The sequence below is a fragment of the Phymastichus coffea genome, unplaced genomic scaffold, assembly GCF_024137745.1.
Source record: "Phymastichus coffea isolate CEN01 unplaced genomic scaffold, Cenicafe_Pcof_1.1 PCOF00065, whole genome shotgun sequence".
Classification (NCBI taxonomy): Eukaryota; Metazoa; Arthropoda; class Insecta; order Hymenoptera; family Eulophidae; genus Phymastichus; species Phymastichus coffea.
In genome coordinates, this window is record NW_026706876.1 from 1,172,414 (window position 1) to 1,199,628 (window position 27,215).

Genomic DNA, 27,215 nt, shown 5'->3' on the forward strand with positions numbered 1-27,215 from the left:
CAAGTGACAGAGATTACCCGGCAATAAGTTATGATCTACGACTTTGTAAAGAGGACTTAAATTCTTACAAATCAGGAGGTTTTTTTGACGAGAAAAATATTCTTTTTAAAATAAACTTTTCTTCTAGTTGCTACTGACACTAACATGTATAAAACCGTTTTTTTGATAATCTAGTGTATTATATCTCATTAGCTACATAAAATTATATTGCCATGTATGTGTGTGTGAATAAAAGTCGTAAAATAAAAACTTTTATAGAGCGACTGACTGCCTCGACTAAATTGTAGGCGTTGAAATAAACACTACAATCGCCAGAGTTCAGATAAAAGAGACGTCCTCTGTCGAACATATGATGTCGAATCAGAGAAAGTGTGAATATGGCAAGGACATATTAGTCATTGTAAACAAGTGTATCACTGTTATTGTAATATCTACGTACCTATAATCTTGTTCGGTCAGATCACAGTTGATTAAATGATTTATGGATATTCATTTACTCTGTAAACACTTTTGTAACTTTTCAATAACTCTCTATTGTTAATTAAAGAGTCATTCAAATCCAGGTTTTAATTTTAATAAAATACTCTTATTTTCGTTTCAATTATAAATTTATTACTTAATATACTTTTTAAAAAATTTGCTTGACAAAAGCAAAAAACATTTACAAATAAAAGTCATCAGTCTATTGAATTAGGACAGATCGTTGAAAAAATTTAGATTGTATATTTATAGAATTTTTGTCATGGTTAGAGTTGATCTTTAACGTTAATAGTCTTTTCCTCTACGTCCGAGGATTTTCTCTCGTTGAGCCATCAATTCGTCCTCGGTAATTTGAATTTGGCATCTGTGGGCAAAACGGTTGCAAGCCATTTGCTTTACTGGACAACAATCCGAAACAGTAATGCACTGTGAATAACAAGATAATATTATAAAATTTTTGGATTCGTTATTTTTCTGCTCAAAAAGCTTTAATTTTTAAATTTAATATGTTTAAATAATATTTTTCCGAATTAAGATTGACATTGTTTACCAATTTTACTTTCAAACTTTTGTCCTTGGCCTCGTATACGTTTCGTGATATGACTTTATTAGCACACGCAAAAAGTTTTATCTCAATGTTTCGCTCTCCAAATTCATATAATATAAAATTGATGCAATTTTAAAAAGCGTGAATTTCGGTTTCACAAACAAAACTTTGTTTCTTAGTTAATATGCATGAGCTATGAAATATTCTTATCGAAAAGAGGCGATTTTTAATTTGAATAAATAGCGTTTACTTACCGAATCACCATGTCTACCACATCTGTCTTTGCTAGCTGCTGAGATAAGAGTTGTGGTCAATAAGAAAACCAATGCAAACATCATGAACTTCGACATTTTGCTTGATGTAAGTATTCTACAGTAAATAATCAAGTTTTTAATAACAAAAAGAAACAAATTATTACGAATTTGATTATTATATTTTTTTCTACATTATTTATAAAATAGACACTATATTAGTACAATAAATATTTTTTGCTTAAGTTATGAGGGAGAATCACTTGTACCAATAATGTATAGTTACAGCGCACTTTAAAATGCTACAGTCACGTAATACTTCTAAAAATACTACAAGAAGGTTAAAATCACGCTCGTTGAAGGTGAATATAAAAAAACATTTAGTATATTAACACAATTATACTAAAACTGAATATTTTTTTAGTGAGTAACGTATTATGCTATAAAACAATTTATTATTTTCAACTTTCAAAATCTTCTGTTGTAATATATTGGCATAAATATAGATGACACTATTCACAAACTAATTCGTTTGTTAAGATTTGATAATGAATAAACATATTCAACGTCAATATACATCTTACATTGCCTACACAAGTTTTAAAGTAGCAATTGTATATATTAATTTGTACTCACTAGTTTAACTGTGAAAACGAAAGAAATGAGACACTATCTCGACAGTAGTTCGTATTCAACTGAATCTCTCGCGTTGAATCTTTCCTTCTTATACCATCAAGGCTTCGTTCCGGGTTTTACGCTTTGTCATCTGCGTCTATAGTCTGAATCCAGCTATTTGTTATTATTATTAACTGTATCGTGTTTTATTTGACACCTGAACTTACTTATGTTTTAACAAAAATCTTTGTTTACGATTAATTCATCATTAATTCAACAGTAATATCGTATTTGTTAAATAGACGATGTAATTATTAAGTTGGATCGAAGGTTAAGAAAATTTATCGATAACTGTAGCTTAATATTATAAGACATTGTTATTGTATTAGTATAACTAGTATAAAAATTACTATGAAAACCAGTTTTTAGATTACAATTAAAAGAAATACAGTAAATACTCTATTTTATCAAAGAATGCGCAATATATATAAAGTTTATTAGCTATCTAATTACATTTTCAATCAAATTAGGCCTTATGGTTTTACATAGATCATATTGTATTTTTGGAAGAAAAGGTCTATTCCCGATAGGTCATTTATATTTACTAGGGATTCGAAGGCCATTTATTGATACACATTTTGTCAGTGGTTAGGATTACCCCTTAAACTATAGGTCCAGTCATGATGTATGTAAAAATTTCCTCCTGCACCGATCTAAAAGCAGTGAGGGAGATAGGTCTAGAAACTCATGACTATAGGGAACCACGATTAATGTCTACAGGTACCTAGGACCTCTCCAGCGTTCTATGTATACTATGAGTGTATATAAACTGTCAGTGATCGTATAAACAACTCTGTGCATTCAGTAATAAAAATTATAAGTTATATGGCATTATTTTTTATATTCAAATATCCTAACCGTGCACAGCAAGATTTTTCCTTAGTTTTCTCTTGAGCTATAACAGTCGTTATCAACAGCATTATTGTGAGCGGTGGATGTAAAAATATTATGATTTTGATATTACGCAGTAATATTTATCTAGAATAAAAAGTACGATTCATACATAAAGCGTTTGAAAAAATCCAAATCAAATCATTTGGAATCCCCAGTCGCATTATTTAAAAAAAAAATTAAATTTTTTCAATGAACTTCTAACACAATATAATAGATAAAATAATAAAAATTAAAAAGATTTTGCTCATTGAATGGATTTTCCAAGTCGATGTCGAAATTCATGTATTCTTACAATACAAATATTTTAAATAGAAAAACAAATATTCTTGTAATTGCTATTTTTTACTTATATTGTTTCGCACTTAAAAGAGATTCGTTTCAGCCGAGAGTAGAGGGGATAGTTTGACGCATGAATAATTCCATGTAATCAGCAGTTAGCGATTAAATAAGTTTTTGACTATTATACTATTATAATGATCATTTAAATTAATTCTTATCACTTATAATTAAACAAGAAATATATTTTTAAATGTAAATACAAACAATAATTAAAACTTTTTTGATATAATAAAATGACCTAATATTCAGTAATCCATATGGAACAACTTTTCGATTGGGAAACTGAGATATCTTTTACTTGATACAACTAATTTTTTTATAATTTTATAAAATTAACAATCATAATATTATGTAGGGAAGTTGGTTATCGATTTTTCGCTTGATATAAATATGCATAAAAAATTATGTATACATAATCTTAAAATATTTACAATTGAATAAATTTTAAAACATTATTGAATTTAGTGTTATGGAAATATAAAACACAAACAAAATAAATTATATTCAATAAATAAATACAAAAAAATAATTATATTGAAAAATTTAAATTTATTAATAGTCTATGTACATGCATGAATGAGTTTATATATAATTTAATTGTATAAATATCTCATTTTTCTTTTCATCATGAATGTCTCCGATAGAAATTGTTTATTCTGGATCTTCTTCAGTTGTAGCAGAAATTTCTTCGCTACTATCGGGATCAGTAGTCGTAGTTGTTACTTTAGGTTTCGTACAACGCCCAGCCCAAGGATTACAGATAAGTCCAGTACAGCATTCAGATGTTGAGCTGCACTATTATATGGAATTTATAAAAATCAAATTAATGTTAATGCATACATAAAATAAAACATACAGTTTTTGTTCTAATTTATAATCACGATTTTCAGAGAAAGAGAATTCAAGTCGTTCAAAACTATCACATGCAACATTATTTAATTCGTTATTATTTTTATGATATGTAAATCGAAACTCGTTACATCACTGTATAAAAATGATCAGTAGCTATTATATATATTTTTATTAATATAGATATTCTGAGTTTTTCTGTTTGGAAATTTGAAAATTAATTTACACAAAATGTAGGATCATTATTGAGTAAAAGTAATACATAAATTATCTATTTTTGCGATTTTAATGCTTACTTACCACAACACCTCCCGGTTTGCAAACTGGCTCTTGAGCCATTATCAAATTAATTGCCAAAAAGGCAATGCAAAGAAATGCAATCACTTTAGACATTTTTTTCTGAAAACGAAATCGATATTCATCATCAAAACTAATTTAGGATCAATAATTATTCTTATTGTCAATTGTTGCGTACTAAAATTACAACAAAATTTTAACATAATATAACCTTTAATGCATTGTACTCACATGATTTCCAATTCGTCTTAATGTGATCAAAACGTTTTCTTCAGATTAATACAACTGACTATTTCAAGATTGCCGATCACCTTTTATATACGTTATTTGTCGAGATAAACTCATTTTGATTAGAAAGATACATGTTTCAAGAAGTAAACATTTATCTTTATTGATTTAGTTTAGCTCTATATCAATCAGATTTTATATTATTGCGATACAATTCAAACAGATGCTTCAAAAGATAAAATTATTTCTTTAAAAGATAAAAGCATTGTGAATATAAATTGTGGCATAATATTTTTATACCAAAGCAGTGTGTCGCACAACACTTGCGATTCAACTCTCCCATCTTTACATGGCATGATTATCGGCTTCGGTAACGCTTGATCGCTTATATCATTCAGTGCAATAAAAATTAAAAATTTTTTGAATACTGTAAACGTAAATGTGAAGTGAGATAGAGTTACATATAATAGTGTATTATTAGAATGATGAATGACACATGTATAATTGAAAAATAAAAATGTACTTATAGACCTTTAAGATTTATTAAATTTCTTATCAGTAAATTATTACAAATATAAAAAAAAGATAGATAATAGTTAAAAGGTATATAATCAATCTAGTAGAACATGGATAGAAACAAATATTTTTTGGATAAATTTACATTAAATTTATAATTTGTTTTTACCTACGATACCATCAAGACCTGGACCTGTTGAAGGACCATTCCGCTCATGGATTATAATCAAATGGTATGCAACATTATATCTTCTAAAATCTAAATATTGAAGCATAAAAAACCCACTGATATCGTCAATAATACAGCCTCACAAAAAAAAATTTTAAGTACCAAAAAATATATAAAGAAACCTATATGTTTTCGAGGTTGTTGATTTTGAATCTAAAATTGGTTTAAGGTCATTTCAAGTTCAAATCTACAGAATTCATGAAAACTAACTTGAAATAGCAGGCATATAGGTTTTTCGGGTTGCTAAATCCGAATCCGGGGTTAGTTTAACCCTTCAACATCATGTTCAAGGTCATTTCACAGTCAAATACACATAATTTATTAAATAAAACTTGTAATAATGGATCTATAGGTTTTTTGAATAGCTGATTTCGTATTTGAAGTCGGTTTCATTATTGGGTAAGTTTTAAGTTCATTTTAATGTCTTCGACATAAATAGACAAACATAGTCGGACACGTGCTCACATAAGCTATGCCAAGGGACGGATTATATTTTTATACATTAACATAGGCATGTACAGACAAAATAAAAACACAGAATCCAAAGAGTGATAACAGCAACAACAAAATTAATATTACATATTCAAAATGTATCATACTTAGCTGTATTTCAAGCGATAAAGAAGATTTGCACCTTTAGAAATTATAGAAAATTGCTTCAAGTTGATTATTTTTATATTGAACAACGTTGTTGTGAAGTGATCTGCGAAGTGGATTCCTCTTCCGTTCTTTTTAAGTTCTGATGGTATATCTTTTTTCAAGGACCAGCAGTAATCTGCTAATATATTGATATTCCATGAAAAATTATTCGACTTTAAAATAAAATGTGAGGAATATGATTGGGTACCAAATATTACATGCGCTTATTGTAGGAAAATGATTAGAATGTTCAAAAATAGTAACATTGCACCAAAAATGAAAGTCACTGCTATATGGAAGAATCCAATCCACAAAAGAGTTTGTAATTTTCGTAATACAAATTTGTATTGGATGAATAACAAAAAGAAGTGTCAAATTAATTATCCCAATGTTGAGAGTGTAGTGAAACCAATATATGTATCACTATATATGTAGATAAATATTATTTGTTTCTAAAGATTTAAAAAGTTGTTTCTAATACAATAGTTTATCATCATCACTTTATTTATTTAAAATATTTTTCAACAGCTATTCATGAAATTAAGAAAAAAGAAATAGATTATTTTTTTTCAATTGTTAGAAAACTGAAATTTTTTTTAAATTTCTTTATTATCATATATTTCAAACAAAAAAGCAACATTTCTTTCTGAAATTCCATTATATTAAAGATATGTAGACAGTTAAAACAGTATGATTTTTTTACAAAAATGTTCATAACTAGTAAAAAATCGCATGAGAACCTGCAAGATGACATTTGAAAGAGAAGGAAAATACCTTTTAATTTCTGTCGCAATTTTTGTCCTATCTACACTGCGTCTAAATTGACGTAGAGTTGAATGGAGATAGAAAAAAAAATGTTTGACTTCATTTTTTTAGGCGTAAAACTACAATTTTATCTCTTGATTATCTATTGACTTTAAACGAAAGCTTTTGCCATTACCTTCAAATTCGATAATAACAATTTTTTGTAATAATTAATAATTTTTTTAATATAAAACTTTATAGTTCTGCTAATTTTGTTATAGATATAGTAAAAGTGATTGATGGATAGTGTATGTATAGACGTGTGAAAATTTTATAATAAATCCTGGAAGCTTGCAACTCAAAATTTGATTAGTAAAAAAAACAAATAGTTTATGAACGATCCTTAAATAAAAACAATGAGTTCCGAAATGAGTCTTGCGCGAACCAAAATCAGTTAAATGAGTTTAATAAAATTATATATAATAAAATTATAATAAAATTAAAATAATAAAATTATATTAAAGAAGAAAAAATTGGAGCAATGGTGATAGATAGGTGAATACATACACACCCATACACACACACACACATACACACAAATACACACACCCATCTATCACGTGTATATTAACGAGTATAGGAAAGGAACACCTTGTAATATTTTACTGACATTCAATGTAGAACAAAAAAATTGACACCAGATTACAATAATAAGTTTTGTATTTCATGATAAAAGTTTATCATTTATTATTTAAAAGTATTCATTGTTCATTTTCACTCAAAATCAGTGTTGTACATCATACCATTACAGCAGCCTTTGGTCTAACTGCACTGAAATTAAATTATTAATGTTTAAAATGATTTTGCAAAATTTTTCAGAAAAAATTTTGAGTTATGAGTGTACCATTTCATGTTTGCGACGACAGATTTATTTCTCGCATTCATTTTTATCCATGTTGCACATCATACCGTCACAACAGTCTTCGTTGGAGTTACACTAAAAATATATATTGATGATTGAATATATCACATAAATTATTTTGTATCAATAGCAATGGTATACGTTTTTATTTTCCTGGTGACACATTTCTTTTTTCTCGCATACTTTTTTATCCATGTTGCACATCATACCGTCACAGCAGTCTTCGTTGGAGTTACACTAAAAATATATATTGATGATTGAATATATCACATAAATTATTTTGTATCAATAGCAATGGTATACGTTTTCATTTTCCTGGTGACACATTTCTTTTTTCTCGCATACATTTTTATCCATGTTGCACATCATACCGTCACAGCAGTCTTCGTTGGAGTTGCACTAAAAATATATATTGATAATTAAAAGGATTATGTAAAATATTTTGTGTCAAATAGCAATGGTGTACGTTTTCATCTTCCTGATGACACATTTCTTTTTTCTCGCATACATTTTTATCCATATTACACATCATATCGTCACAGCAGTCTTTGTTGGATTTGCACTAAAAAAATTCATAGAGAATTGAAAAGTATCGCGTAAATACATAGTTATATAATTTAATATTTATATATTTAATATTTATATAATTATATATTTATATATTTATATATTTATATAATTTAAATATTTATATAATTATATATTTATATATTTAATATTTATATAATTTAATAGTTATATATTTAACGAACATTTAATAAAAGTATTCAGACAAAATATTTATATAGTTTCTGGCATTTTGTTACCGATTCTTCTTGATTTGAGCAAATTCGAACACATATATGGGACAAAGGTGAACAAATCATTCCCTTACAACAATTCTCCATAGATGAACACTGAAATTCACTTTTTGTTATTATACTTATTTTTCTACAGTAAGTAATATAATTTATATTTTAGTGACTCACTGGTTCATTTTCTTGACAAGTGTGCTTTTCACACTGATAAATAGTTCTGTTACATCTCATTCCCCAGCAACATTGTTGACTAGATATGCACTACAATTCAATATTTTCAAATAATATCACTACATCATTTAGTTCTGTTAGTTTTCTTACCCATTCTCGCTCACTGTGACACTTTCTTTTTTGACAAGTTTTAGTTTGCTTGTCACATTTCATCGATGAACAGCAATCTCTATTTTTTTTACACTAAACAAAATAACATAAGAAATTACAAAGGTATAATAAATAGTAAAATTATATGTTAAAAATACATTCTTCATTTGGAAAAATTTGTTGGAAAAATATTATTGATAAATATAATTCTATTTAAAAAATATGGCTCACATCTTCTCCTTCTTTAATGCATTTTGCATTAGAAAATGCTTCATTATTTATCGCATCAGTACTGCTAACAAAATTGATTAGTAATATAAAACAAATATTGATTAATAAAATTTTCATTTTGGTAAAATGCTTATTGAAAAAATTGCAACTATTACTGCAAAACTTTTTCTATTGATACTCTAATTACTCCTGACAAAAACTTTCTTATGCTCTGTGTAACTTCCAGCAATTTATATACTTCGTGTACCCGGATTCAATAACGTAAAAAATAAGATTATTGTGATATCCATATTAAGAAATTATGACAATCGATGCATTTACCTTATCAAAATTGAAAGTGTCTTTCATCTACCTACACACTTATATTTAAATATTGTATGTACATACTGCACCAGCAAAGGTTTCGATAAACATTTATGAAAATAACATTGATCATTATCATTTATTGAATTATTCAAATAGTCTTTATCACATAAAAAGTTTCATTTTTGTGCCAAATACCATAAATAATAATTAATAATCGATCAATATTAATAAATTTTTTTATATTTACTACGTTTATCAATTATTTTCAAGGTATATGTAACACATAGATTTATAACATTTTTTAAGTTTCTACGTAGAATCTAACAATAGAATTGTTTACGAAAACGAGGTTTTAGGTAACCAATCAAATCTGTCCCTTTTAGATCCTTCCAACTCAATCTTTATCATTAATTTCACCGATATTTTGTTGACGTTTCTAAATTACCCTTTTCATGGTGCAAGTATTGAGCGAAATTTACATTTTTATCGGTAATCTTTCTTCTGACGATTCCTGTTAAAAATTACGCAAAGAAAATTGTTTTGACATAAATGTAATTGTTGTTCAATACTTGTGCCTTGAGAAGAATGATTTAAAAACGTCATTGAACGTTGGCGAAATTGATAATAAAGATTGGCTTATAAGGGTCCGAAAGGGAAAGACTAGATCGACCATCTAAAAAACTAATTTTTCTAAACATTTTACCGAGTCACTTGAAATATAGCAACAATTATTGTTAAAATTGTTTATCTTTTAATTCTTTATAGATGCCCTTGGAGACGTTCCGTGTGTTTTTATAAAGAAATCTTTCATACATGCTTTCGAAAAGATTTATTTATGATACTACTTATATAATTCATGTCACCTTCTTAGCGAATTCAAAATATACTATATTTCTTATTTTCGAATTTGAACTGCTCAACTAAAAACGTACACTTAAAAAGTGTGATGTTTATTGACACTGTTTATGGCAAGGTCATACCTTTCTTTAAGAGTGAATTAATAATGTTTTTGTTAATTGCTAGTTTGTAACTTTATATTTTTAACAATAAGTTAACACATACAAAAATTTATTTATGTAATGATAAATGATATAAGTATTTTTCGAAATTTCAAAATCAAAATTTGAAGAAACAATGCATCTAATGTCTTTTAATATTATTATTTTATACGTTCAATTATTCCTTATGCTTTAATCATTACTTAACAATATAGTAGCCTTGTCTTGGAAATTTTTTCCCCCTGACAGCATCATTGTTTCCACTGCGGATAACACGCATTCCAACACCAACATTCGTACAAAGGCAATAATTTTTATTCCACACGCGCGTAATATTCCTACACCTGACCATGTAATACTCGTCCACGTAAAGCTGTCGGCGGTATCGCACGTCGCACGAAACCGCTTGCTGAAATTGATTCAATTGATATTTTCCCAGGGAGCGACGAGGTCTCTTCGTGTGTAGACCATCCCAATATTTTTGGCTGTGGTTCGTCGACCTTTCGCCCATGAAATGTTAGAGCAATCAGCGTGTCGCATATTGTAATTCATATGAATTGCCATAGGTGAGCAAGAATTGGCTAGAAAGATCAAGAGACTACACTTTTCTGCATTTGTAATTGTATGTGAGTTTTAATAAAGTTATACGTATCGATTTTTTTATGTATTGATTTACGTCACCACTCCATAAACTTATTAAAATCATTATAAATCTAAATTAAAGGATAACAAGTATTCATCTTTGCAGCATCTGTAATTTTGAAATCTCATTTTTATGAAATACACTTTTAGAATCAATAAGCTTATTGCTCTTACGCATTAGAGCATTTATTTCGTTCGCTTTCTTATCTATTCTAAGACAGAAGACAGAGCAAAGATTAGTAAGCTTAAATCAATTCCAGAAACTCTTATCTCTTGGTTCGGTGTGACGTCAGGAAAGAAATGTAAAGTTTAACTGACAATGAAAAACAAGATGAAAAACAATGAAACGATCGTGCGACTAGAAGACGAGCACAAAAGAATAAACGGATCGAAGAAGAATGCACGTGTTCCTCGTGGGAGTCCGATCTTATCATGTTTATATCGTTTGATTTCCAAGTACTTGTAAATTATCAGTTTTCTCTTATAAAAATATTCTTAACAATCACAACCGCCAATATTATGTTTATAACATTGATCAGATTACAACTCGTTTATATTTGGTGATAACTTTTTTTCGTATATTCGGCTTCTTATCAATATATTTATTGTGCAATCGTTTTGATGAGCATCATATCTGGTGAATCATAAGGAAGCCTAATATTATATGAAACTGCTGAAAGACAATATAATTCTAAAATACATCCGTATTTAACTTGGAAGGGCAAAGCAACGAGTTTTTATCGTCTGTGATTCCCAACGTAAGACCTTTTAATAGAATTAAATCAGCGCTAGAATGTCTCTGGAAACTTGGTCCGTTAGAATACATCGTCTCGTGTATTCCATTCAATCTTCTCCGAAGAAGTAGCATTGCCAATGTACTAATAAATCTCGCGTGGTTTTGGCCCGTGTCTCCTTGCTTCTTCTCGAGAGGCAAAGTGCTTGGGCTGTTAAAGAGACTGGCTCGTATACTCGCAGCCGGACAATTTGATAATTGGATCTGTGGCAAGGCTGTGATTTAGCGTGGCCGTGAGGGCTGACCAGAGTGGAACACGACTTGGGCCATGCAATTGCCAGGGGGAGAAGGCAGACTGCAGCTTGAGCGCGCATTAGCTCAAACTGGCGGAGCCCTATGCGGATTCTACGCGTATGGTGTGGGTGTATATAGATGCAAGTACAATGCATTTATTTATTGAGCTGGGATACTTAAACTGGAGAATGTCCAGTCTTGAAACGCGTGCACTTTGATGTGAATAAGTTGACCGCGTAGGCTTGGAATTTACCTAGTGAGCTAGGGTCGTTTCTTCCATTTCTTCTGCCTCTTTCAAATTAATACGTCAGGGACAAGAATAGCAACGTAAGCGTAATTAAAAGTGAAAATATGCACGTACTAATTGATGTAGCGTACCATTGAAAGCTTGCTCCTCATTAATTTTTTCCGCAAGACGTGAAATTTTCTTGTGTATGCGCGTGCTAAACGATAAAAATGAGTAGTCCTCTAACCCAGTAAGTAAATAAAAAGACGATTCGCGAAACTAAAGTAAATGTTTGTATACAGACCGTGCGTTCATTAGTAGAGCAAACGTTTGCAATTGAAAGAACGTGCGGCGCAGCGCATAATGCCTGCTAAGAAAAAGCAGCGCTAGTTTAAAATTAATTGCTCCTAAAACGCCATAAATATTTGCTAACGACCCTCGTAGTGAGAGAGAAAAGCGCTTTTCGCAATGAACATTCCTCGCCTTTAGATTACCCTCGGGTAATCACAAAACATTTTCATCTTATTAATTAACGAAAAGTGTACGTAGCAGACTGCCAAGACTCCTGTAGCGAGAGCATTTCTTTTGGCGTACGTGTACGCACGCTTGTATATGTCAAGTCTGAAGAAAGCAAGCGCGAATCGTCGACGACGTTAATTAATGAAACGCAGGCCAATGAAAGAGCGTGTCGAAGCATCAGGCAACTTGCGAAGAAAGGCATGCAAAGAGAGAAAGAAGAAAGCGCGTATAACGCACACGCGCACGTAGTGTGCGCATTAAAGCACATTAATTTAGAAAAGCTTGTCGAAGCAAGCGCCGCGTGTCAATTAAAGTCCTTCGTCGAGCAGCAGGCGCAAGAGTGTCAAAAGAAGCGCGAGAAATGCATACGCGAAAGTTGAAGCGAGAGCAAAGGGAGAGAAACAGCGAGAGAGAGAGAGAGAGAGAGAGAGAGAGAGAGAGAGAGAGAGAGAGAGAGAGAGAGGAAGGGAGCTAGCCCGGCAATTTACTAGGAAATGAAACTTTCTCTCCCTTTATTTTTTTATTTTAGTACTCATTCCGCTGGCTAAGGGGATTTTTTTAAACGATGCTAATTGTGCCACTTGGAGACATTGCGAGATTTAAAAGTACTATTTTTAACAAGATAAATAGTTTATGAACAATGAATCAAGTTGGCTTTCACGTGTCAGTTCAATTGCAGTTCGTGGTCATTCTGCTTTTATTAAAATAACTTAAATTAAAATAATATAAAGATATCTTATTGTCAGAAAAATATATCCTTTATTTACGCAAAAATATGTTTGTTCTATCACTCTTTAATTAACAAATTCTGATGAAAGCGAGTAAGCATAGAAGCCACTTTAGTAAATAAACGGAAAAACACTGCAAGTCGAAAAGCAAACACGCCGTCACAATTGATTTCGAAAAGCAACCAAATCGTAGATTCTGCACTTCCTCACCCTACTTCTTTAAGTTCCGCATCCCTTAGCAGCATTGGCTTTTCATATATCTCACTTGGGGTGTCAAGGTTTATTTCGCGTCGAGGGTCGAAAATAAACAAGTCGCGTGCGCTTACACAGCTCGGTCGCGAATCTCTTTCCGGATGGCCACTCTTTCTCTCTTTCGAAGTTTGAATCAAATTCACGGCGAAGGAAGCGACGAATCGTAAAATAAATGCGGGAAGTCAAAGCCATCAGCCGCAAGCGCGCAACTCATAAAGCACCGCTTCTTTCCTTCCCGTTCCTTTTTTAGCAGTGTGCTTTGACGACGGGCACGTAGCACGCGTTCGTTTTTTCGCGCTTTCTCACTTTCTCTGTGTACGTATATGTGTTGTTCTTTTGACCGTAAAAGCCGTTTTAATGATAAGGGAGTGTGAGAAAGAATACGACGATGCTAAAGTACTGCGGAAAAAGATTGTTTGCGTGCTTCTTTCAGACAAGTTCTTTTACGAAACTCTTGCCTAGACTCGCGGTTTTAATAATTAATGAAATGCAAACATGCAAAAAATATTTGGTTACGCCAAATATCAAAATAACGTTATCCGATTGCTTATATCGGAGACTCGTCTCGTCAGTATTTTACATGCAATTCTTCTACTTAACTTATCAATCTTAGGAATGTAAAATTTAATTAAAAACTTTATTATCATTTGCTATTTTACAGATTCTCTAACAATATACATATAAATAGTATACCTTTATATGATGATTTTTACTTTTTCAACGACTCTCTTCGGTAATATGAATAAAAGGTTTTTAAATATCCTGTTTTTTTTTAATTAACTTGCTAGTACTATTCTAAACTTTCAAAAGACTCTCAATCTATATTCAATACATTTTTTCAGATAATAAATGAGGCCTACTGATTCAACACTTTTACAAATATCGTATGAAAAAATATAAGAGACGATGTTAAATCTTACTAGACATGAAATCACAATCGAGAACTCACTTCATCCATAGATTGCAGGCGGCAATAGTATACTCTTATGTAAATACTAATTTCGAATGTTCTATAAAAGTTTAAAATTCTAGAAACGTATACCAGAATCTAAAGTATCTTAAACCAACAATGGATAATGAACTGTATCAGTACATCGATTTCGGAACAATGAAAAACATTCTAACTGATGTATATTTGAATAACTACATAAATCCTTTTTTACATCTTGGCTACTTAAAAGTCTGCACTGATCTTTTTATGGATTCCTTTTACTGTAAATTGGTGAAACATTTTCTTTCTTCTTTCACCGCACACAATCATTTTTTCCCCATTTGTAAGGCTTTCTTTCTTTTACACCGATCCACTTCTTTCATTTATCTTCGCTCGTCTTGCTTGGCATTTAATTCGAACACGCGTATACTTTATTACCCCAAGCAACGATAAGATTTGGAAAAAAAACTTCACGAAACGACTTTCACAAGACAGTATGAAAAAAAACTCGTCTATAGTTATATGTACGCAGCAATAACGTTTAGTGCCGATAAAAGAAAGCTTTAAGTAGCAGGACAAAACAACTTTAGCGGACTGAAGAAATAAACTTTTAGAACTTGCATGTCCTAAAATTTACACCCTACCCATATAGCAAAGTTAAAGTTTAGTATCTTACGTGAATTGCATAAACATCATAGGCGCTATACTCACGATTTGTTATTTCAAGAAATAAAATGACAGAAAATTTTTTTTTATTAACAAGCATTATTATTTTTCATTTAATTGTGTAATGAATAAAATAAAAGATAAGCGATATGCATATATAAACTTTCTCTTAATAAATAATCTCATTTATAATGAATCAATGTTAGCTCCATGAATTATCAAGGAATATAATACTTTATACAGCAAATTAACTTTTCATATTAATTTGCGGTCATTATAAATTTCCTAGCGCTGTTTTTTTATATTTGATTTTAACAATTTTCTCATATGTAATCATTAATTATCACTTGTTTTAAGCGACTCGATATCCAGATGGTAAATGCTCAAAGCTCTACATAAAAATTAAAGGTTCTGAGCTTTAATTTCTAACCATTCCCTCGCAATTTCCTAAGGTCGTATCTCAAGTTTAGCTTTTCAGTAGTATTCCTATGTAAAATATTTGTTAAGTAGTCACGGATGTAAGGGTGCGACCGCATTATAAACAGCTTCTTCGAAAATGTGCCCTCTTTTGTGTGCAGATGTGTCCTTAATGCCAGCCACTTCAAAATATTGAATGGTGACGAGGCGAATTTAAAGAAGCATTAGAAGGTTCTACTTTGAATATTCCTTATCGTGTTCGGATATGTTGTCAACCACTAGAGGAAAATTACGAGCCGTTGTTGATAACGTCTGAGTGCGATGTACACTTTTTTTTACACATTGTAACACCTAAGAAAAAATAAAAAGTGAAGTACTGTTAATTGCTTTTATCGTGGAATACTCTCAACCTTAATATGGCTTGCTTCTAGGAAAATGAAGATTTTCTATGCATTTTTGGAAGTTTCAGTGGAAATTTAATTTCCATTGAAAGTTAAAGAAAAGTTTAAAAACTTAAAAAGAAGTTTAAAAACTTCATAAAGTTCTTAAACATGCAGAGTAAAAAATTATGGTCACTTTATTTTAATCATTTTATTGAAATACAGATGATATTTTATTATTTATTTATTTTGATATTCTATTGTCCAACATATGTTCATTTATATTTTTCATAGAATAAAATTATTTATTCGAATATTAATTACATACTCTCCAGTAGCTTGATTCAGATTCAAATCAGTTACATAATTTAATATTATTGAATTAACAGTGTGAATTTATTTATTCATTATTTATTAATTTACTTCATAATATTCTAATTATTGACTGTCAGTGATCACCTTTCCTCAGAAGAAAAATTTTTTCTTGTTTGAAGGAATTTTATATAAAACTTAATAAAAAATAAAAATAAATAATCTAATTGTAATAACCTAAATACGATAATAAACACAACATTAAATTTTATTATAGAAGCTGTTGGTTCTTTCATTATATAAAGATTTTGGTTCTTTGAATAATCTATCGAATATTTTAATAGTAATAACGTAACTTTTGTGAGTTTTATACATCGTATTCTTGATTTGAGGAATTTGAATACTTTTGACCCTTTTTTGCTGCTATTTGAATTATTGTATTTTCTACTCTGTTCATCATAATGATAAGATGAGGATTCTAAAGCATTATTTTGATACAGTGGCAGTGAATAATTTTCCTTTACAAATTTTTTTTACTGATTATTTTCAGAAGTTTCTTTTATAAGTTTTTAAGTGGGTATGAAATAACTTTCTCAGCACCACTCCATATCTGAATTCCGTAATTCATACCTTCATAAAAATAAATATATAGTATGTTTGTAATAGTACGGTCGTATTATGGACTTTTCGTATTTTATAAAAAATAAATGTTAAATATTTAGTTTAGTTATCTATGAAGTTTGTATGATTAAACCACTTAAGATTATAATTAAATATTACGTCAAGATACCTTTTTCTCTTCACTTTTCATAGCTACCAAAGGTCTTATGGACTGTTTTATCGTGTTCAATGATGATTTATTAATATTTAACGAGTTAGTTATACATTTAAGTAATTAATTAATTTTGTCTGTATTAATAATATAACTTTTTGATATCACAGGTGTGTTATCCGTGTATGCTAACACAAAATAATTTTATATATTTCTCGCAAGTTATTAATATACAATATAAACGAAATGTTCCTTATAGTTTATTATATCCTGTGAAATTCCAACTTCGATCATTTGATAGTTATTAGTTTCATCGTTTAATCTAAATCTTTATTGTCTATCAGATAAGTAGCTTCTTAGAAAAGCACCCTTTTTACCTCTTATTCCGTATCTGTAATACAATTTTTCATTAAGCTATTATGATCCACCGTATCAAATGTCTTAGCCGAATTAAAAAATGTAATAATCGTTGGAACACTTTTATCCACATTTTTGCTTATATAATTAGTTAATCTTTTTAATGCATCTTTTGATTTAATATTCTTTATAATGTTAAACTTGAAATCATGATAGGTGTGGAACTAACGACCCGATATGTTGCTTAATTATACACGCGTCACCGGATCGAATTTAAAAATAAATCTGTTTGTCCGATACTGGATTATTACAATCAAATTGAAAGTGTATTAAAAAGGATAATTTTCACTCAAATGAAGCAAAACTTTTGCCCTCGGAGCCGCACAGAGATGCGACGAGAAGACAAAACTTTATCAGTCTATTAGGCATACCATAAGTGACATCTGCCGTCACAAAATTGAACTGAGACCGACATGCGCACGCGCTTACTAATGCGGCTTCTTTATGAATGTACAATGAGGCAGAGAGAAAAGGATAGGTGCAGTTTTTGTCGATAAAAGCGGCTTCTGTAATGCATTATTGAAAGCTTCTTTAATGATTGACAAGAATTAAAATTTTATAGTAGCAATAGAGGAAAAGGCTGCGTTGAGTATGATTGTATTTGACTATCGAATCAATTTAAAAAAGTAACAGTGTTTCTAAAAAAATAACTATTTGCAACTCCCGCATGTCGTACCGGTTGTATAAATTCAGGGGCTGCCATTTGTAGCGCCATTTGATCAATAGATTGTTGATCATCAAATTATATTGGGGGGAACAGTACCACAAAAATCAATTTGAACCGACTAAAGCTATCGGGATAATAGGTATTCTATTTGACAACGTCCACGAAAAACATCGGATAAAGATATGAAAATTTGAAAATATAAAAGAGGATATTTATGTATTTGAAGAAAAAAAAAAGATTCACAAACGATAACACCGGAATAATCGATACAGATATTGACGCGATCCTTAAAACGGACAAGTGGGCACGGAGGCATAAGCAGATATTAAAATTCACAGCATTGCGAGTTTCTCGTTACACAATAAGCGCCGAGAAGTAAAGTCATATTAAAAGATCAAAACAGTGTAGCAAGAGAGAGGGTAAAAACATACGAGAACAGTTGGCGGAAGAGAGTCCGATAGCTCCAGAGCAAGCGAGCGAGCGGGTGGTCACTCTACTCGTTTATCCAATCGATCGAGCTAAAAATTTCCAGCCCTTGATTAAGATCGCGCAAGGGCACTTGAGTTTTCAATCAAAAAAGAACCTGCGCCGCTTTTATTTCTTCCTCTATCCCGCGCTCCCGCGCTAGATTTCTTTTTGTTCTATTTTATTGCATTTTTTTTGTTCTCGCTCTTGCAGCCTTGTTTTTTTGCGTTTGAGGGAGAGAACGCGTTGCCTGATACGCGAGCGAGCAGCAGCAGCAGCAGCAGCAGCAGCAGCAGCCTGACAACATTAAATCCAATTTCCCAGACGTTCACCGCACTCTCTATTTCTACTGCCTTTCGGCCATCCTTTTTTTGGCGGCGCAAGCTCTCTTTCTGGCCGTGTTATGAATACAATTTCACCTTGTGTGATGGGTTCTCGCGCCCGCGAACTTGCAATTATATTTTGCTCCTGCGCCTCTCTCGCTCTTTTTTCCTTCTCTCCCTGAGCTGCGGCATGTAATACCACCCGCATTTTTCCCACATTTGATTATTAGGAGCCACGGCCGCTGCCGCACAACCAAGTTTCGATGCACCTGTGCATTTTTTTCTTTTCTTACTTTTTTCCTCTGCCTCGTTTTATTTTTTTGCTGCGTGTAAATCTAACTTCTCTTTGAGGCTCTTTATAATGAAGAAAATTTTGACTTGGTTCCTTTTTAATACCTAATAAACAATTTTATGAAATGCTTATTAATATACAACTCGAAAATACGTTATTTTTTGCTAGAAAATAAAGTGTGGAGAAAACATGTTCCTTTGTAAAAAAACCTACCTAGTTTCGCTTACATTTCCATGATTTACTGCAACTTTTATTTGAAAAATATGATACAGATGATATTGACTTAGTTGTCAACTAATAAACGTATTTTCATCCTCGTAGAAATACTTTTTTTCGTGTGCAGCTGAGTAAAAGCAAAAGTTTAACAAATTTTGAAAAGGAACGCTCGTTCGTCTACTTTGGTTTCATTCTCGGTTAAGCAGGCGATGACACAAACGAGCTATCTTTCAATGCAGTGTAAAACAACTCTATAATTTCTCGAAATACAAATATCTAAAGTATCATAGAGTGACACTGAGAAACAGAAAATTCGGACAAAAGGTCGTGCAGTATACTGGAGCAATGTTTGTCTAAAAGTTTACTTCTGTTTTTTACAGTAACCAAACGTAAATGATCGGCACCCCCACCGTAATCGGTTGGCATGAATTTTTTCAGATCCTGCGCATAACCATCCCTACCCTCGATATAGCACACAGCCAAACGAAAGCGTGCATCAACGACGCACACGCATACGCATAAACAAATGAGAGCGAGAGTGCAGCGAAAAGCGCGTCGATAATATGGCAACAGCAACGATGACCATGGACACACACGCGAGCGAGAGAGCTGATTGGGGTGCAAACCTCTGTCTCTCTCTCCGGCTATGCAGTTTAATTTATGTTGCATCCGCAGCTTGCTCAGTAGCGCATTGGCGACAGTCGCGTGTGTGCGAGAGTATCATTCGAAGCACGACAAAGAAAAAAAAAGTGGGCTTTCTCTCTCTCTCTCTTTGCGTCTAGAACGTTTTTCACCGAATGGTTTCGGAGACGAATGATTTTTAGAAGGGCCAACGTCCTCCTCTGCTGCCTGACGCGAATAGAGGAATAGCTTCCCCAACCGACTCGCTATGTGTGTGGTAGTGCGTATAGCTACACGCTCACGTGCTATCGCCGCTGCTGCTACTCTATGTGTTGTATAGATATAGTCATTGGACCACCGACCTCGACCGCCGCCATGTTGCTGAATGATGGAGGCGCTGCAGCCTTTCAGGGGTTGCAACGACGGGTCATGCATTTTTTAAGGCCGTCTGTGAGTCTGACTTTTTTCATTTCTCCCTCTCTCGTTCAATTATTATTATGTGCACAGCTATTTATTTGCAGACAGTTTACTGAGCATAGTTGCTTGATGCTAATGATGGACAAGGATTTAAATTCAAATAAATGATACCAACGACTTTCCATCAAACGGTATAGCTTTATTAACTAGTATGAACAATTGCTTCATCTGTTCTGAGAAACTTCAGGGGAGGTTAGATGGAAAGTCGTTACCATCAATTATTTGAACTTACTGTAAATACTTACAGACATCGACGTTTACACAAAATAAATACGGGATTCCACCCGGTATTGTATTATCGAAGTCAAAACCACAAGTTGCAAGCATATTTTCTCTTTTTCAGCTTTTATTAGGTTCGATATTAATAAAGCTCCACTTTCTAAACTTTGCACTCATTGAATAACCTTCAAGGAAGTATCAAAAATACGACCCTCAAAGAATAAGCTTTATTTTATTGAAGTGTTCAATGTTTCGAAGAAAAAGGAAAGTGCAGAAGAATGTTTAAAAATCAATATTTCAAAGTGATAGTTTGTATTTTACTCAGAAAAATTATTATCGAGAATGCATTTTTTTCCTACTCTTCAGTTTTGGATAAATATAGTCGAGTTTTTTATTTCAATTGAATTCTAAGAATTTTATATCGAGTTAATATTCTTTCAAACTATAGATACGGCACATAGAGTTAAAATCTGTTTCAAAACTGTATACTATTTTATTCAATCAATAGAAGAAAACGGCGGATATATTGCATATAAAAAAGTGATACCTAGCGCACTCATCTTTTTCGTCGTTTTCTCACGTTTATATATTAATCCTCGAATATGGATAAAACAAACAAATTATTTATTCGCCAAATTAAAAATTTCAACATTTTATGTGCATTAAATATTCCATGAACGGATATGAAATATAGCCGACGATATTATTTATTGGTAAATAAATATGTAGTTACATCGATACTTTTGGTTTAAAAATGTTATGAATGAAGTTTTTAAATTTTTATCATCCGAAGTTTTGTCTTAAAAAATCATTAAAAAGTTTGAAAAATACAATAAACAATGTCATACAAGTCCTAAAAATATTACAGTATTCTATAATCGCATCCTTCACAACGTGAATAGCGTATTTTCACGGTTCGTAATTAGTGATATTCGTGATTGTAATTAGTGCATTTAAAAAAATTTTTTTTATATTTTACGTAATTGAATTAAGCCAAAACCACTGTACAATATTTTATCATGATAATCTATTTATTTATATGTTTCATTTCTTAAACTTTCGCATAGAGCAAGATTCAATTAAATTCTCTATCAACTTATCAGTGAGTTTTTATTTTAAGATTAGTATGATTAAATCAATCAATTCGTATTAAATTCATGCCATTTACACTGATATATTTTTTGGAACATTTAATTATCTATGAAAAATTGCAATAATCTTTCACGAATGTACATAATACATATATTATCGATTAACAGTTGATTACGTGACTATTTTTTAGCTAATCAGATGAAAAATAAACTGGTTCTACTTTGTCAGGTTCTCTTTTTATGAGAGGAAATACTCATAAGTTCTATCTTACATACAAAAAAGTCATTAAACCTTCGAATAAATATTAAAAAATAGATAAAGTATATTTAGACAAGAATAACAAATCCGAACAGGCCGTTAAGGATAGATTGAAACTGCGACTTCTGTCGATAAACGATCGGTCAATATTTAAACTGGGAACATTGGCCGGTCCCGCTTCTCTTTTTGCTCTTCCGAGCACGGCACCGTCGTCTCAACGTGTTTGCAGCGCGAGGATCCACGTAAGGGAAATCCATCGCTAGCACAGGTTATTTTCTAAGTGTTGGGGCAAATAGCTTCGTGATATTTGCAGAGGCTCCGGACGGCACCACCCGGACGGTCAAATGATTAATGATCCTTGCCGTCGATCCGTTAATGAGTTAAATTTCAACTTTTAAGTGTTAGCAGAGTTTTTTTTCTTATATAAAATCAGTTTGATAATTAATTTGATTTATTTTTTAATATAATATTTTATTCACAAAGAATCTGCTAAAATATCTAGTTACATTCAACAAGATCATTAAAAATATCAAAATGTAATTTCTTTCTTCATATCCAGCTATTGCATTTCATATCTTTCCTTCCACTAAATATCAGTCCATTTTTTACTACTGCCAAACAGTTTTTATAGGAGGAAATCATTAAAAGGAAAGGTTCACTGGTTATGGAACGAAACCTTTAAAACAATTCATCTATTTGAATATCTCACGTGTGCCAATGTTTTTTTATACTTATTAAACATGGATCTGAATTTGATAGCAACTCATATATCAAACTTATAAAGAATAATGGTATATTACTCAAGCTAAAATAACGAAAAGGATTAACTAATGCTTATAATGATAATGATTTATGCTGCGTTAAAATTGTTCACTATTTTCATCATGTTTCATAATTTTTAAAGTAGAAAAAAGAATATTAAAGAATGATAAATTTATAGTTAAAAAACTTTGTTTTATCAGCTAATTGTCAATAATGTTTACAAAACATCAACAGCAGCCGAAACCTTACAAAAGTGCGTTAGCTATAGCCACAGAAAGGATGCAATCATAGACGGGCTAAGTGGAGAGAGCGAGAGAGGAAAAGAGAGAGTTTGTTGTCGATTGGCTGTCGAAGCAACGCCGGCTTGATCAAAAATTTTAATTTTCATCGTTCGACGCGCTTCAAATTCGTAGGCGCGAGATCAGGCTTCACCCTCTCTCACATACGCACCCTACATATACACATACATACATTGGCGTTAGTTCTAGCGCTAGCACGCGAAAAAATAAATCGCTGGCGTATATATATATAAACGGAGAGAGATGCTGTTGTCAGCTGGAGAGATGGTTGACGCAACGCTCGCTTGGACAGTAGTTACCAGGGCATTCTACGGGAGGAAACAGAAGCTATTGGCTGATAAATGGAGCCGTCCTACGTTGATAGATACCGCGAACCTTACAGCTCTAATTCTTCACCGGACGTCCATTTCGACGTTGCTTTTTTTATTACGTTGCGCTCCAAAGTATGGCTGCTACTGCTGCTCCTGCTCATGCTCTTGCTATTATCGATCTTATTGTGTTTGCTGTCGTTTTTATCTCAAGTACTCAAGAAATCATACGACTTAGTGGTTCGTAGAAATATTTGACGTACGTTTTGAGGTATCCACTTTTTGCTGATGCAATTGATCGATTTACCTGTCGAGTAAAACCAATTTCATTGCAAATTTTTGAATGTTTGGTATGTACGTTGATCTCAATCACTCAAAGATTTATCGACACTAAATAATTCAATTCTCCAAATCTCTTATTTGACAAGTTTTATTATCAATACGAATTGTTAGAAAATACTAATTTTTCAAGAATTTCTTCTATTCTGAATAACGGCCAAAAAGAAAATCACAGCATCGACTCCTTCTCTGCTCCAAAATCTAGCAGCTACGCTTTAATTACGACAAAAGAACATGACATTGTTTTAGACTCAATTGAAGGAGCGACTATAGACTATATTGATGGCCTTGTAATTCTCACGGACCCTAACAACATAAAACTCATATCTAAGATATCAGGCATTAGAGTACGTGTTTACTTCAAAACGACACAAGATTAGTAGTGAATCTGCCTATCAATGAAATCACAGTTAAAAATACGAAATTCAAAATCAGACTTCTCATTGGAAAAAACGAAAGGGTCATCATCTCTAACTTACGTCCCGTCATACCACATGACATTCTACTCCAATGCTTAACAGAAGAGGAGCCAACCTAGTCTCCAGCATCACTCGCATAAGAGCAGGATTAAACAAATCCGAATACTCTCACATTCTGTCATTCAGAAGACAAGTCTACGTCAAAGAAGAGGACGAAAAATTACTTCCATAATCGATTCAACTAAACTAAGGAAACACTACCTATTGGCTTTGTTTTAGCACTAACTCAATAAGCTGCTTTGTATGTAAACAAAGCGGTAACACGGCTAATAAATTTATTATCATAATACAAAACTCTGCATTTATATTTAATTTTCATTAGCAAGATTATTTTAGTAAGCATATAAAATTACGACTCATCAATTTTTTGTTTTCTCGAAGAAAAAGCTTTGCAATGATGGACACGTTCGACTGCCTAAATTTAAAATTTTTTTATGTTTTTGACATCGCTGATTAGGAAAATAATTGTGTTTTTAGAAAATGTCCGAATCTTCACAAAAATGTATGTATATATGTGTGCACACGTATTTGGTTACTTTTTCTTTTTTCGATATCAATCGAGCAAGGAAAGTTAAATTTATGAAACTTCGAAGTCATATTGTCTTTGATTTTGAAACTGATAAAATTTTTGAAATAATTGATCAATTTAAAAAAAAGTATTGAGACTTTTCAATTATGATTTCTCATTTTTCTTTTATTCCCAAAAATTTACTATTCTAAAATAGTTTGGGCAACGGTCATGAAACTTTTTACTTATTTTCTTTATAATAAAATGATATAGCTATCTAAAATTATAAATTGACAAATTTTCTTGTGAAAAGCAAAAATTTTGTGACTACCTAAATTAAATCTTTTATTAGAATATTAAAGTTAGCTAAGTTATTTGAAAATATTTTTTTATAAAAAAAATAAAACACGATTAATTATATCTAAATTTCATTGTTTATTTGATTTCATGTGTGTTTTACAAACTTCGTAAAAGGAATATATTTATTTATAGTAATATTATTATCATTTTAACTAGTAATAAGAGTACTATCCATAGTAAGTTCGATGAATAATTTTGGAAATTAAAGATGACCCCGAGCGTAAGGTGAATTATGATTAGTTTTGACATAGTAAAGACCATGTTCAGCTGATTTTGTTTGCAGTCCCCCCATAAGAAGTGTTAACCCTTTACAAATCCCTTCTTTCATTGATGTCCAATCGTTACACAAATTACCATAGAAACCTTTGGAATTAGGGTCAAGAGATTCTGCAAAGAACTTATAAGATCTTGCGTGGGAACATGTATATGTCGTACAACCAGGCTGACGATGTCCACTGTTTGGGTAGAAATCATAATGCCCCAATTGGTCTTTCAATCCACATTCGTCAATTTCAGAGTGGATAATCTCTACTTGTATAGCATCATCTTTTGAGAGCCTTTCGCCTTGTCTTTTATTGGACATTAAAGGTGCCGCAGGATCTAATCCTATCATTAATTAGCATATAATCACTTAGAATAATTATTATTATTAAAGATATGCCATGTTCTGCAAAAGAAGTTGAATGATTGAAATTAACTTACCTACGATTCGTCCGATCTTGCTGTTTACTTTGTAACTTGCAAGACCAGCTACATGAGCTCCAAGTGAGTGACCAACTATGGTTGTGGTACTCAAATCTACTCCATACCTTTCCAACAATCGAAGCATTCTACTGATATAATCTGCAATTGCGTCTAGCTTTTTCACGACAGCCTCATACGTTGATGGAATAGCATGACCAAGACCCCAATACTGAGCTCGACTCCAGTCAACAACTATTACATTAAAGTCTCCACTTTTCAAGAAAGCTAAGGGTATATTGGAATCATATCATAATATATAAGTATAAATATAACATATTAATATACATTTATATAATATTCAGTTCTTACCATTTCGGATAAGAACACTCGCAGTTTTATTAAAGTTACTTTGAAATCCATGTATGAAAATTTTTGTTAATTTTTTTACATCAAAACCGCTTTGAACTAAAGAAAGTTCATCATTTATGAATATTTGAATAGGATAGGCTTCATTTTTTAAAATCCGCTGTTTGTTATAAAAGAGAAACTTTATATCATTTCCAGAAAGAGAAAAACTTGATATTTGTTCGTCAACTGAGCGATACATCATTCTATAGTTCTAATGAATTCAATAAATTTGATAAATTATTTTTGTTTCCTCATTTAAAAAATATAATAATTACTTATAAACTCACCGAATCGCTAGACCCCCAAGCACATGATGCTTGTCCATCGAAACCAGCTCCATAACCTGATTTGAAAATCAAGCAAGAATACAAGCTAAATGTTATAATTAAAATGTTCATACTCGAATTTTGTTTAATCAACGAAGTAAATGGATTAAGTAATTTTGTTCATTATATGAATTCGCAATCTTGACTGTTTTTATCATTCACTAAGATACGATAAGATAGTATCTCTTTTCTGATTAGCTGTAAGAAGAGTAATAACAGTAACAGTAATAGTCAATGAAATGTGACACCGCTATCGCTAAGCAACTAAATATAGCGGTGACTTCTGAGAATTTAAAAAACCATAACTTTCATCTATATTTAGTTCTGAAATATAATAATTATTTATAAATTCACCGAATCGCTAGATCCCCAAGCACATGATGCTTGCTCATTGAAACCAGCTCCATAACTATTGTAGTAACGATATTAGGGATAGCGAATATTGAATAAGATACAATAAATAATAGATAAGATGGAAAATATCTCGGGAGCGTGTTCGTTAGACAAGCCCCGTAAATAGTATGAACTTGCATACGCTACCAATGTAACAATCGATGTTA

General features: G+C 31.5%; 3 protein-coding genes and 1 long non-coding RNA gene across 9 annotated transcripts; all 4 read right to left on the bottom strand.

Annotated features, from left to right (window-relative positions):
• Positions 1-586: 586 nt before the first annotated feature.
• On the bottom strand, positions 587-2,049 carry LOC131667385 (omega-conotoxin-like protein 1). Its single transcript, XM_058940766.1, has 3 exons — positions 1,915-2,049; positions 1,282-1,396; positions 587-906 (listed from the first exon to the last, which is right to left on the bottom strand). The coding sequence occupies exons 2-3, from the start codon at positions 1,375-1,377 to the stop codon at positions 766-768; spliced, it is 237 nt and encodes a 78-aa protein (XP_058796749.1). The 5' UTR covers positions 1,378-1,396; positions 1,915-2,049; the 3' UTR covers positions 587-765.
• A 1,666-nt stretch (positions 2,050-3,715) lies between these two features.
• Positions 3,716-4,785, bottom strand: LOC131667391 (uncharacterized). Its single transcript, XR_009302193.1, has 3 exons — positions 4,564-4,785; positions 4,336-4,434; positions 3,716-3,981 (listed from the first exon to the last, which is right to left on the bottom strand). It is a non-coding gene; the product is annotated as an uncharacterized LOC131667391 (long non-coding RNA).
• A 2,619-nt stretch (positions 4,786-7,404) lies between these two features.
• Positions 7,405-11,111, bottom strand: LOC131667377 (vitellogenin receptor-like). 6 transcript variants are annotated; one of them, XM_058940753.1, is made up of 10 exons: positions 11,080-11,111; positions 10,613-11,014; positions 8,729-8,821; positions 8,579-8,668; positions 8,417-8,506; positions 8,077-8,172; positions 7,914-8,009; positions 7,752-7,847; positions 7,593-7,685; positions 7,405-7,519 (listed from the first exon to the last, which is right to left on the bottom strand). In XM_058940753.1, exons 2-9 carry the CDS (start codon positions 10,772-10,774, stop codon positions 7,617-7,619), a joined length of 792 nt encoding a protein of 263 aa, XP_058796736.1. In that variant the 5' UTR covers positions 10,775-11,014; positions 11,080-11,111; the 3' UTR covers positions 7,405-7,519; positions 7,593-7,616. The 6 variants fall into 6 exon arrangements, with proteins under 6 accessions (XP_058796736.1, XP_058796734.1, XP_058796735.1 ...); XM_058940751.1 differs by having other exon boundaries at positions 10,472-11,014; XM_058940752.1 differs by lacking the exon at positions 11,080-11,111 and having other exon boundaries at positions 10,472-10,844; positions 10,912-11,022.
• A 14,232-nt stretch (positions 11,112-25,343) lies between these two features.
• Positions 25,344-26,727, bottom strand: LOC131667380 (phospholipase A1-like). The gene is made up of 4 exons (XM_058940759.1): positions 26,617-26,727; positions 26,291-26,540; positions 25,940-26,206; positions 25,344-25,843 (listed from the first exon to the last, which is right to left on the bottom strand). Exons 1-4 carry the CDS (start codon positions 26,725-26,727, stop codon positions 25,440-25,442), a joined length of 1,032 nt encoding a protein of 343 aa, XP_058796742.1. The 3' UTR covers positions 25,344-25,439.
• Between the last annotated feature and the right edge of the window lie 488 nt (positions 26,728-27,215).